The 13,073-nt window shown below is 38.4% G+C and overlaps 1 protein-coding gene across 1 annotated transcript; it reads left to right on the top strand.

The window, feature by feature from the left end:
* The first annotated feature begins 318 nt into the window (after window positions 1–318).
* On the top strand, window positions 319–2,309 carry LOC148588199 (toll/interleukin-1 receptor-like protein). Its single transcript, XM_088514714.1, has 3 exons — window positions 319–438; window positions 1,152–1,262; window positions 1,812–2,309. The coding sequence occupies exons 1-3, from the start codon at window positions 319–321 to the stop codon at window positions 2,307–2,309; spliced, it is 729 nt and encodes a 242-aa protein (XP_088370840.1).
* The last annotated feature ends 10,764 nt before the right edge of the window (window positions 2,310–13,073 follow it).

Below are 13,073 nucleotides of genomic sequence, written 5' to 3'. Positions count from 1 at the left end.
AAAAAGAAATTATAGTAAAGTTGTTTATGTTTTTTTTGAAAAAAAAGAATGAAAGTCCTTAATAATATAAATTGTATTTGTATTATAAGGGTATTTTAGGAAATTTGATCACAATATGATTCCATTCACCAACATATTGCATTGTACTAAACGAAGGAATATGATTAGCTAGTCTATTCCAGCGTTACAATCAAACAAAGGAATATGAATAGCTAATCTATTCCACACTGTTCTAGTCCTAGTAGTAGCTAATTATTTTCCAATGAACTAGACATTCCGCGAACCAAACGAGGCCTAAAGCAAATCACAGGAGGAGACATGGGCCATACCCGGACACAGGAAAAGACCCGAGACACACCCAAACACATGAGGAGACCCGGGACACACTCGGACATAGGAGGAGATATGGAACACACCCGGAGACAGAAGGAAATTCAGGTAAAGGTTTGAGCTTAGCTGAGACCCGGGACACACTCGGACATAGGAGGAGACCTGGGACACACCTGGACACAAGAGGAGACCCGAAACACACCCAAACACAAGAGGAGACATGAGACACCTCTGATATTGGAGGAGATCTGGGACACACCTGGATACAGGGGGAAATTGAGGTAAAGGTTTGAACTTAGCTATTTTAGCTAAGCTCGGAAGGTAAGGTCGAGTCTACTTCTGGTTCGTAGGTAAAGGCTTAAGCTTGGCTATTTAACTAAAGCCCGGTAGATAAGGTCTGGTTTGACTCCTGGTATACATACCCGGTCATGGGGGGTATATGTATTAATGGTGTCTGCATGATGTATTATTTCAAGAGAAAGGTTTATAGGTTTGCAGGTTTAACCGCCGGACAAAGAAAAGAGTTGGCGGGTACCCTCGGAAACTCAAACAAGGTCAAACAACGAGTCAATTAGGGACTCCAACTTAAATTCCTATTACCTGAGTACCTTAGCTAAGGGAATTAAGGGGTAACTGTTGGGAATAAATTAACACTACAAGTCCATCAGATTTCAGGGCCTAAAGCCCACAAAGCTATTGGGATAAAACAATCCTAATCCAAGAAGGAGCTCAAATCTAATCCAATCTCTTAGGACTCCCTATTCAACTCAACTAAGGAGATGCAATGCAATTGGAGCTTTATTGGATAATCTGGGTTATAGATTATCCAATTCAACTCCAATCACAACTCTCAGGACTTTCAGATAAGTCCAGAGAAGACCAAGTTCAAATCAACCGTGACTCTTCGGCCTATAAATAGGCCTCCATACAAGGTACAAAGACATGCTGAATTCTCTCATACTCTCTCATAATCTGAGATTTCTCTCTAAGCTTTGTTTATCAAATTGCTCTTCTCTAAGGAATTGACTAAATCATTGAAGTGTCCCAAGCATAGTGGCCGGCGGATCTTTTGACGCTCTTACTATTTTGTAGCCATCAAGGAGCCTCACAGGCATATTCCAAATCTAGCACGCACACACCTCAACAAACGTGCAACTCACGCCATACCGGAAACAGTTAGGCAGAAATTTTGCTCTAACAACATTTAACATGCGACTTTCAATGGTGAAGGATGTTGGAGGGATGAAGACCACATATTACCCAAAAGGGATATCCCAAATCATTGGTGAATGATGCTTTTTCTTTGTTTTTATCCCTTTCTTTCCATATTGTATTAAATTATTGTTTGGCTATCAAACACATTCAATACTTGGTACAAAAAAGGAAGTTGCCGACAAGTTTCTTGGCCTTCTTTCTATGATATTTCTACAACTCTCTCTCAATTTTTTCTAGTAAGATAAAAGATAATTACTACTTCCAAGGCGGCCTTCCACGGAGATTCTTCCTCTTCTTCCATCTCTAGGGGGACGTACGATGTATTCTTGAGTTTTAGAGGCGTAGATACTCGTAACAGTTTTACTGCTCATCTATACACAAATTTGCGTCGAAACGAAATCAACACTTCAATGGATAACGAACTTAGAAGAGGAGAAGAAATTTCATTGGCACTTCTCAAAACTATTGAAGTGTCAAAGATTTCAATCATTGTACTCTCTAAAAACTATGCATCATCTCAATGGTGCCTGGACGAGCTAATGAAGATCCTCAGTTGTAGAGAAATAAGGGGGCAACAAGTTCTAGTATTGTTCTACGACGTAGATCCGTCGGAAATACGGTATCAAACCAATGGTGTTGGAGAAGCATTCACCAAAGTTGAAAAAAGGTTCAAGGATGATGAAATGAAGGTGAAGGGATGGATGACAACCGTAAGAGACGTGGCCAATTTGTCCGGAATGCCTTTGGGGAATAGGTATTTCTAACCATTCTTGAGCCTTCCTTCTAGATTATTCTTTTCTTTCTTCTAATTATATTACATCATTATATACCTACTTTCATGCATGAGAACTATTTTACAATGTCTACTTATAATTAATCTTTTAAATAATTTTTGTTCAATAATTAATTAAACTCAATTGATTCTATTGTTTTAGATGGTTTAATTTGCTTAAATAATTTATTCATGACCTAAAATAAATTGAAATGAACTTTCTAGTTGGTCAGGCATATATTAGCTTTGAACCAATGACTTTTCTTTTTGGTCCTGTAATACCCCGATAAAAACGATTGTTTTTATTAAAAGATTTTCTACAAAGAAAGAATTTATGTAAAACTCGGTTTTATAACAAAGGACCTAAGTCCACACTTATAGCCTAAAAACTCCTAAATTCATTTGGAAGCAAAAGCCCAAGCTTAACCCTTTTTGACCGTACGTACGCTAGGGTTGCCGAACGTACGCTACTTTTCGGTTGACCACTAGTTAATGGCTGTACATACGATGCACCCTTTGGACCATTGAATAAACAATACCGGACGTATGCCCCAATAGTACCGAACATCCGCTTCTTTTCAAAGGAGTTGGTAGTGCCCTCAGCTTTTCTGGCTTATAAATACCAACCCCCACCACCCCTTTGAAGCCAACATTTCCGCCCTAGGCTCTCTGTAGCCACCCTATATGAGTGCTTTGTGAGTTTTGAGAAAGAAAGGAGGAGAGCTTGAGTTCTTGCCATTTTTCCCAAGGTAACCCTTGCCCATTTCTATGTTTTTAATGTTGTCACTATACTGTTTTAAGTTTTAGAGGCACCATGTTAGAGTTCTTGCATCATTTCTTACAAAGCCTAGAACATTTTTAAAAAGAGTTTAAAAGAGCCTTCGATCCCTTATATTGCATGATGATTGAGTTTTCTTTCATTGCATGTGTTTATTCAATAGCCTAGAAAGAGAAATGATAGCCTATAAGTTTCGTAGAAACCTTGAAGCACAGTTGGAGCTTTTGGCCGAAATGCCTACTCACTAACCAGATGTACGCTCTCGAGCCCGGACATATGGTTAGGAGGTCAGACATCCGCCTTAGCCCCATTTGTGCAATTTAGGCCCCAGGAACCCTTTACATTATGTTAACCTAGTATCTTACTTGTAAGGATCCTCTAGTACTATGTATAACGGTGTGTTATATTCCATTATAGCAGAATTTAGCAATGTCGGATGATTCACGTGAGCGTGCGAGGTAAGTAAACACTTACAAACCTTTTCCTTAAAAACGTGGGATATGTCAGTTGATTGACCACGAGTATGATATGAGCATATCTATATTTTGTAACTACTTGATAACTGCTTAATTAATTGATTAATAAGATGCATCGTATGGTACACCGGTACTTGCGGTATAATGGCCATGGGCTTACTATATAGACTTCATTCTATGGCCAAATGTGTGTGTGTGTTATATGGGCCTTGAATCCAATGGTTGTTTCGTGGCTGGTGCAGCTTTAATGGGCGGTCACTACAGGACAGACATCATTAGCGGTGTGGGTCACCCGAGGTCGAACTCGGTCATGCCGCTAGTGCTATGTACTGTAGTGTAATGGTCGTGGCACGGGCATTGTATTACAGGTCTCTCGAGACAGCGCCAACCCTGTTGAGAATGGGTAATATCTCGGGTAGACCATACATGAGAGTTATGACCTATAAATGCATTATTCTTTCTGCACTCAAATACTTAGGCGATCGCCACCGGTAGTACACTACACTTTGAAAACCAAATACTATTTTATGGTGTATTAACGGAGACAACACCTCCCTTTGAATGTTTACTAAAACTGCACGTTTATTTATGCTTAACTAGACTTATATCATGCCTAATTGTGAGGTTTACTTACTAAGTAGTTAGACTTACACTGTTATTACCCTTTTAAGAAGTCTGTCACTAGATCCCAAGAGTGGCACGGTTGTCGCTATGAACCTTGCTTTAGAATCTTCATGCTGCCATCATGTTTGTTTTACATTATTATTAGTTGCTCCATGTCGTTAACTTCGAGGAATATACTTGTCCATTTGATGATTTAATAGTTTCTCAGATTTATTTCACCTTTCTATACATTAACTCTGATAATGCTTAGAGGGACAATTCCTCATTTAGCCATAAGTAGGTTAAACTGGGGTAATTGCTAGTAACCCTGCCAGGTTAGCAAAGGCTAATTTTGGGGGCATTACAGGCCCTACTTTTTTAATAGATAATTTCTATTCTTTTAATGTGAAAGTAACTCATTAGATGTTTGGGAATTTATATATAACCTCCTTAGGTCAACACACCTTCATTAAAAACTCCCTGGGTATTTTTTTTTCTTCGAAAATTTAGTCCATGGGTCAATCGAAACTACAAGAAACTCCTTACAGTCAATTATTGTTAACAGCTGTTAGGGCCACTCAAAACTCCCCGTTTTATCTGATTAAAATATTAATTTTTATTAATTTAATTTCAAAAATTAAATCTTAAAAAAAAAAAAAAAAATTGAAGGGTGGACAGGTGGGATGGGCAAACCACCACTGGGGTGGCTTGAGCCACCCCATGGGTGGAAAGGGGTGGCCGCGAGCCACCCCATGGGTGGAAAGGGGTGGCCGCGAGCCACCCTATGGGTGGAAAGGGGGTGGCTCGCAAACCACCCAAAAGGTGGGTAAACCACCCCTGGGGTGGCCGTAAGGGGTTGGGCGCTAGGGGGGTGGGGCTTCAATTTATTTTATTTTATTTATTTATTTATTAAAGATTTAATTTTTTAAATTAAATTAATAAAAAATTAATATTTTAATCAGATAAAATGAGGAGTTTTGAGTGGCCCTAACGGCTGTTAACAAAAATTGACGATGAGGAGTTTCTTGTAGTTTCGATTGACCCAGGGACTAAATTTCCAAAAAAAAAAAATACCCAGGGAGTTTTTAATGAAGGCGCGTTGACCTAAGGAGTTTATATATAAATTCCCTAGATGTTTTGTTATTTTTTTATTGGTAGGAATGAACCTGAATTTATTCATGAAGTCATTGAATGGGTGAATTCTATATTAGTAAAACAAATATACTTCCAAGTTGCCCCATGTCCAGTTGGAATAGAGTCTTGTGTACGAGATGTGAAGTCGCTTTTAGATATAGAGAAGAATGACATTACATGGATGGTAGGAACGTTCGGAATTGGTGGAATTGGTAAGACAACTATCGCCAAATTTATCTACAACTCAATTGCTTCTCAATTTGAAGATAGTTGTTTTCTTGAAAACATTAGAGAAACTTATAGCCAAAAGGGTATGATCCATTTGCAAAATAAACTTCTTTCTAAGATTCTAGGAGACCCAAGCCTAATGGTTCGCAATGTTGATCAAGGAATTACGTTGATCGAGCAGAGGCTACACAATTTAAGGGTACTTTTAGTTTTGGATGATGTGGATCATTCAATCCAAGCTAGCTAGAAAAAGTGATTGGTTTGGCTTAGGCAGTAGAATCATTATCACAACAAGAGATAAACATTTACTTATTGCACATGGAGTTGATTTTGCATATCGGGTGACAGAGTTGGATCACAATGAAGCTCTTCAACTCTTTAGTTTGAATGCCTTTAAAAATTGACAAACCTAAAGACGATTATGAGGAAGCCACAGAAGGTGCAATATGTTATAGTGAAGGATTGCCACTATCTTGCTCTGTCAAAGCATCATCATTTGGAATATGTTTATACAAAGATTCTACTTTGCCCTCATTATACAAGTGTGAGCTTGAAATGTCCATATAAGAGAAGAGAATGCAGGCCCAATCAATCCTACAAATGTATAATTACTATAATTAGTTCCTATGTTTTGTTGGAATTGTTAGCGGGCTTAAAGAGGTATATGACTGATAGTAACTAATAAGGTGAGAGAATTTACGTGACAACCAAAAGTAAATTTAAGAGCAAATTTACTAAATTAGTTCCTATGTTTTGTCCACACAGATCAAAAGTGCATGAACCAAAGATAAGGTCAGGTTCTTATCAACAAAATTAAATCCAGTCACAATCATAAATTATGAGCATACAGGGCATAAAGGAAAGATAGTTTTAGCATTTGAATGAAGCCTTTTCTGAATGTGAATTTTCAGTTAATTGGACAAAAGATGACGTCAAAAAGATTAACACCAATAAACATACAAGGACATTCAACGATAACAACAATAATCGGGCAACAAAGATTCGCTTATAATTTTGATTCCAAGTACAAATGTAAATATATCAAGCACCACTTGGAATATATCAAACTGACCAATACACCTTTTTAAATATTTCACATATAAGAGAGAAATCAAAGAGAAATCGAGAAAATTAGGGTTGTGGCTCACCTTGATTTCAAATATCCCTTACAATGATGAAGTTGTCATAGTCGGACTAAAACCATCCAAACGCTGGTGAGTTCTGTCGAACCCAGGAGAGAGATAATGCTTCTTTCGATTTTGAGAGAAAGGGGTTGAGCTCAGACGGCGAGAGGGAGAAAGGGCGAGAAGGGGAAAGGGCTGTTGGGAAGTTTCAAAATGCTGACAGAGGAGAGAGAGATAAGGTGTTTCTTTTCATTTTGGAATTTTTTTTTAGAAAATGAATCTGACAGAGGAGAGAGAATCTATGTTTCTTTTCGTTTAAAAAATCTTGCCACATAGGTGTTGATGTGCAAAATGTGGTCAACTGATTGCATTGTAGCATTTCCCAAACTTTTATTACGTGTCAAATTTGACACGTCACAAAAGTTTATTGACATGTCACCTGAAACATCACCCCTTTGGTGACATGTCATATTTGACACGTTAACAAAGGGGTAATGTGTTAAAGTTGACACGTTACCCCTTTGGTAACGTGTGAACACTATGACACGTCACCGCCATAGTGACGTGTCAGATTTTAACATGTCACCAATTCTTGCAGAAACTTTTATTTTCACTACCCATATTTATTTTTCAAATTTCTTGGGGTGTTATACCCGAATTTAGGAGCCGCCGCACCTGATATACAAGTTACACATGTAGACTACATTAACTATCCATCAAGATTACTATCAACTATCCATCAACTATCACAAATAATCTAGACAATAAAACATTTGTTATCAAACAAGTAAAACTGTCACTATACATTAACATTGTTGATATATAAACAAATAGATCCAACTATACATAAACAAAACATAGAAAATATACAACTTAATTTGTTCGCGACTACATGACTCAAAAAAACATCCCAACCAAATCCGAGTCAACACCATCATGACCGCCCGACTTCTCCACACTAATTGCAAATGATAAAACAAAAAATCAATCAGCAAACATGATAGAATCTTATCAAGTCCTAAGTGATGAGCAACGTCAAAAAGTATACGAAGGTCACCATACGCAACAATATTTCAGTTTAACAAATCTATAAACGTCCCATAAACAAGTTCCACATATCTACACTAGCAACACACACACACACACACACACACACACACAGATATATATATGTTAATTCAATTGATTGAATTAAAACAAAATGAGGCAGCCAACCCAACCAGCTTCAACAAATTTGATAACCTCCAACTAACATCCGCCACCAAACCAACCAATAACAACAAAGTTTCAATGATAATCCATACAAAAGGTGAAAATAAGGTGAAAATAAGTATAACATGCATATACTGGGATATATATAATTCATGTCGCTACATGGCTAAGAATAAGGTGAAAAAGTGCATTGAAGTGAGAATACATATGATTGCTAGGATTTAAAGGTGACTCCAAGATGTCATATGCTGAATATGTATTTCATGCACACGAATTAACCAAGTAAATTTTCACTGTGTTGTTTTCTCTCTCTTTTCTCTTTACTTTTCACTAAATCGCATAGGCTCAACAATCCTAACACATCTCTACTTTTCGATATATCTCAAAAGAAAACCATACACATAATTTGAAATGGCTCAATATATTATAATTCACTCATTCCCACTACCAAGCAATTATCTATACAAAATAAGGAGTGAAACAAAATTATGAAGCATATAAGATTGAGATATCCAGCATTTCCACAACCACAAAACATGTTAATTGGTTTTCCTATTTTTTCAAGTATTTTGAGTTAAGCAGATATGCTATTTGATTGTTCTATATTGCATTTTTATTATGTCATATATATACGTACTGGGATGCTGAACCACTAGAACAATGTCGTCCTAAACGAGACTTTTGTCTAGCTAGGGTCCTTCGTTGGCTTTCATTGTGATCGTCATCCTCAGCTTCTACTCTGACGTCCTCTACACATATTACGTTGCAAATGTGTTATACACATGCATGTGTGGCAGAAAGATACACACAAAGTGTGATTATCAAATAATTACTAACTGTTAAAATGATAGTCATATCAGAAGATAATCGTGCTAATAAAAGAGAAACAAAAAGAATAAAGAATATTGCGTTTCCTGATCGGCTATCTACTGAGGACCTCACAATGACACGGGTTTAGGACTCTGAGTCGTACAAAGCCCTAAAATTAGTCACCTCCGGCTCAGAGCTCACCTGTCTCGAGCCCTCAAGCATAGGAAAACGGGCCTTATACGCTGCCAATTGCGCAGCCATCTGCACAGTAACCTGCGAGGTAACCCACACAGTAACCTCTAAGGTAACCTCTGTAGTAATCGTCTCCCTCTGGTGGGCTAACATCGCATCCATCTGCTCCTTTTGTACAGCCAGCTGTGCCCTGTGCTGCTCCCTTTCAGATTCAATTGCTCTTTCAAGGTCATCACGCGAGACCGTCGAGCTTCTAGGGTTCTATGACCGTGCTTGGGATGGTGTATAATATGAATGGATGCTGCTGCGCACAGGTAGAATATTTTTACCAACCCCTCGTACACGACCCACATATTCAGGCTTATTGTTGTGCACCTTGGCGTACGCATCGTCAGGTGCCCACCACACCGTCCCCTGGGCCCCATCAATCGATGCTACAGAGTCAGTTGCCATTAGCTCCTCCATCATTTCCTATATGTTACATCACACACGATCATCGTTGTCTAAGTGTTAATCCTAAATAAGTTAATACACAACTATTAATCAAGTGAAGATGTAAGTAGTATACAACTCTCTCCTTGACCTCCTGACTTGAATATGCCTGGGCTCGCGTAGGAGCCCTGCTTGAAGTAAGTACCTGTAAAAATACTCAACATAAACATATGTTCGTATATATATAAAAATCATACCTCACATCTATATATATAGAGTAAATGACAAACAAATGTCCTCATGTAACACCCTTGCGAAGCTCTTCGAGCCGGTGCAGTGTGGTGTTTTATTCAATGCTCGTATGTCTCTCATATGTTCAACATAGTCCTACGTACACAACTTACGTTATTAATATGTGAGCCATTGTTTTGCAAATTTTAATATACTCGCAAGTGCACGAATCGTTTGCAATATAATGTTTTGCAAGTGCAAGGTCGAACCTATAGGGAATTGTGTTTTTGAAGAACAAATTATAACTAAACTAATTCAATCCTAACCTAGTTCCAAAAAAGGTTTGAATTTTGAGTTTTGAAAATTAAAGGATAAACATAAACTAAATAAAATAAAACAAAAGATAAAGACTAAGGTTTGGGAATCCACACTCATCAAATCATAACAACATACCCCATGTTCATCAATATTAATCCGAAGTTCTCATAAATAAAATCATATGTATGCTTTACTATGCTTCTAAAAGTTAATCAAAACCATCCCATGTATCCATTCATTGCACAAATCACAAAAGGAATCCAAATTTAATTGAAACACCAAATGTATCAGAAGTACAAATCACAAGGGATATCCAATTTTTAGGCATATCAAACTAAGCAATCAATTATGTGAAATTATCCTAAATCATCAAGTGTATCCTTGAATCACAACAAGATATCCAAGAATCATGCCATATATTGAAAAGAAGTAAAACAATTGAAATAATAAACCCAATAAAATCGGAATAATAAAGACTTACATAAAACTAATCGGTGAGGCATCATCCCCAACCTTAATTGGGAATTAGCTTCACATAAAAAGAAAACCTAAATTAAAGAAAAACTAAATTACAGAGAAAAGCTGTTTATTTATTTATTTTTTTTAATGCAAAGAGGTCTATTTATAGGGCTTAGGAGAGTCCTAGAAGCCCTAGTAATCCTAGGAAAATCGGAGGTTTGTCTCCTAGTCCCAGAATAAGATTGAAATCACATTTTGACTTGGAAAAGATGTCTTTCTGCATTCTGGCGGTGCGAGTCTGCTCGATTGCATTGCCAGTGTGATCGATCGCACTCGTGCGTGCGTTGTTCCGCTCTTGTAGTGCAGCGCTCGTGCACTGGTGTTGATGAGGGTTGTGGGTGCGCTTGAGCGCAACCCATCTGGATCGAGCGCACATGCGCTAGATGGTGCGCTCGATCCTACTTCCGTAGATGGCTCTTTTTTCAGCTTGCTTCCAAAATTTGCATTCTACTCTTTAAAGATGCAATTTTTCTTTAATGACCTACAAAATACTAAAAACACAAAACTAAAACAAAACATTAGATAACGACACAGCTAAAGGATTAACTAATATAAATTGAAGGGTCCAAATATGCAATATTTGGCACTCATCAACCATAAAACAGTTACAATTAATAAAACTACCCAAATAAAACTAAACTCGTGACCTACTTGATTACTGTCATCACACCATTTCTCCAACAAAATTGAGACATCTACGGGGTTGTACTGTCCAAGGCTCTGCCCCATTCTCGCTTGCATGGTCGCATGAGTATTGTCGCGCTGAATGTTGAGTTTCTTTTTTAACTTGTGTCTCCAAAGCTTTAGCTTCTCTCCCATGTCTCTGAACGCGTCCTTTTTTATTGACCCAATATTTGACCCAGCAAGATGTACAAGTGCTTCTGAATAAGTTAAAAATTGAGAAATTATGAACCCTACAATATATTTTCACCATCAAATAATCATTTTACAAAATAAAATACAGATGCTATATATCGTAAATTAAGAACATCTAATTTACACATACCATCAATGAGCTCCATAAATCCTCCTTCGTATTTTCTAGTACCTTCGTCCAGTCGTCGGATATCCTAACAAAAGCCCTGCTCCTAACAGTCTTGCCCGTTATCCGTCTAAATTTTGACCCACTTAGCCCTACAGGTTTCCACGCTCCATTATACTCCACCACACCCCCTTTTCCTATAGCGATGTCCCACAACTTGTGCGAGTCATATACGGTAAACACGACAAAATTATCGGAAACATCTACATTGATATTTAACACAAATGAGTACCGATATTATTTGAAAGTGAATACTAACTACATATAGAACACGCATAAATATATATATGCATACATATATATGAACACCCACAACTGGCTAGCATACATATATACCTATCGTTTGAACCCGGTTGACACCCAACACTTGTCCAACAGGGTCATCGGGCTGCGCATCCTGCGTGTCATTTGTCCCATCATCCAGGTCATCCTTGGCCTGTGTCTCACTATCATCCATATATGTGCTGCTGTGCGGTGGCAGATCAAAATGGCTGTGCAGAAATAATCCCATTTGGGTCAACGTTGTCGGCGGGGATGGCATAGGCATGGATGCGCTCGAGTCGCGAGGAGTAGGATCGTAATGATACCCTAGCTTGGTCAGGCCTATTGGATGGGATGGCCTAGGGATAGATGTGTCTAGCTCACCCGAATAGTCGAGAATATCTTCAATATTGAAGATATAGTTGTGTCTCGCAAGGGTCTGCCCTTCCATATGATCTGGAAGTACTGGTTGATACCCTGGTTGCAGCCTCAGAAGCATACCAACGTCCTGCATCTCACTGTCATCAGGGTCATTCGATCCCGGCCCATGTGCACCCGTAGTCTGCTGCACAGAAAATGGTGGCCTTTGTGCTCTTGTCTTCCCCTATATCAAGCTGCGAAATACATCACGGACCCAATTAATTATGTATACAATTGAAGAAATATGCACCACCATATATAGACGACTCACATGTTTAAAAATGAGAAACATACCATTTACTCAATGTACAAATTAATTAATTTCATTTACTAGTTATTGAACAATTGCCAATCAATGTATAAGTAAATAACAAAATACCAATCAATGCACAATATTCAAATTTTATGGAATCACATACGCTTCGATTGATGCTAAGTCGGGTTGGACGTACTCGAGGTCATCATGCGGATCATAATGATGATTACTGTTCAATAGGAGAGGCACACTCTCGTTATAGTTGGCACGATCATCATGAGGCCCTTGACCCTGACCAACGTCGTAGACATTTCTAGGTTTGGTCCTTATAGCACAAGCCCAATCTGGGCTTCGAAGTAAAAATCTTGTTCGACTTGGGAAGTTAGCACATACGACTCATCAATAATCTGATCTCCCGTGTGGACAAGGTTCTTGAAGTTGACAAGCGTTAGGCCATACTCGTCCACCTTGTATCCCCTGTCCCTTGCGTTGTCTGCCCAATCACACTTGAATATAACGTACTTCGTCCTGTCGTAATACCCCACCTCAGTTATTTGGGTTAACTTCCTATAGTATGTTCCGCCATCAACAGTAGGCATGCACGCGCCACTGTTTTGAGGCCTCTTTCCCACATCTTGTGCAAGAGTGCGAAACAACTTGCCATTTACCACATATCTGTTATATTGGACTCCTGAGGCCATCGGTCCTCTATAATGCATT

This window comes from Corylus avellana, chromosome 1, assembly GCF_965113065.1.
Source record: "Corylus avellana chromosome 1, dhCorAvel1.hap1.2, whole genome shotgun sequence".
Taxonomy (NCBI): Eukaryota; Viridiplantae; Streptophyta; class Magnoliopsida; order Fagales; family Betulaceae; genus Corylus; species Corylus avellana.
This window is presented reverse-complemented; position numbering and strand designations above follow the sequence as displayed.

Coding starts and splice junctions, on each gene's coding strand:
- LOC148588199 (XM_088514714.1), top strand. CDS start 319: ATGGGCCATACCCGGACACAGGAAAAGACCCGAGACACACCCAAACAC. Junction 439..1,151: donor GGAGACAGAAGGAAATTCAG/GTAAAGGTTTGA, acceptor TCTGGGTTATAG/ATTATCCAATTCAACTCCAA. Junction 1,263..1,811: donor TAAATAGGCCTCCATACAAG/GTACAAAGACAT, acceptor ACTACTTCCAAG/GCGGCCTTCCACGGAGATTC.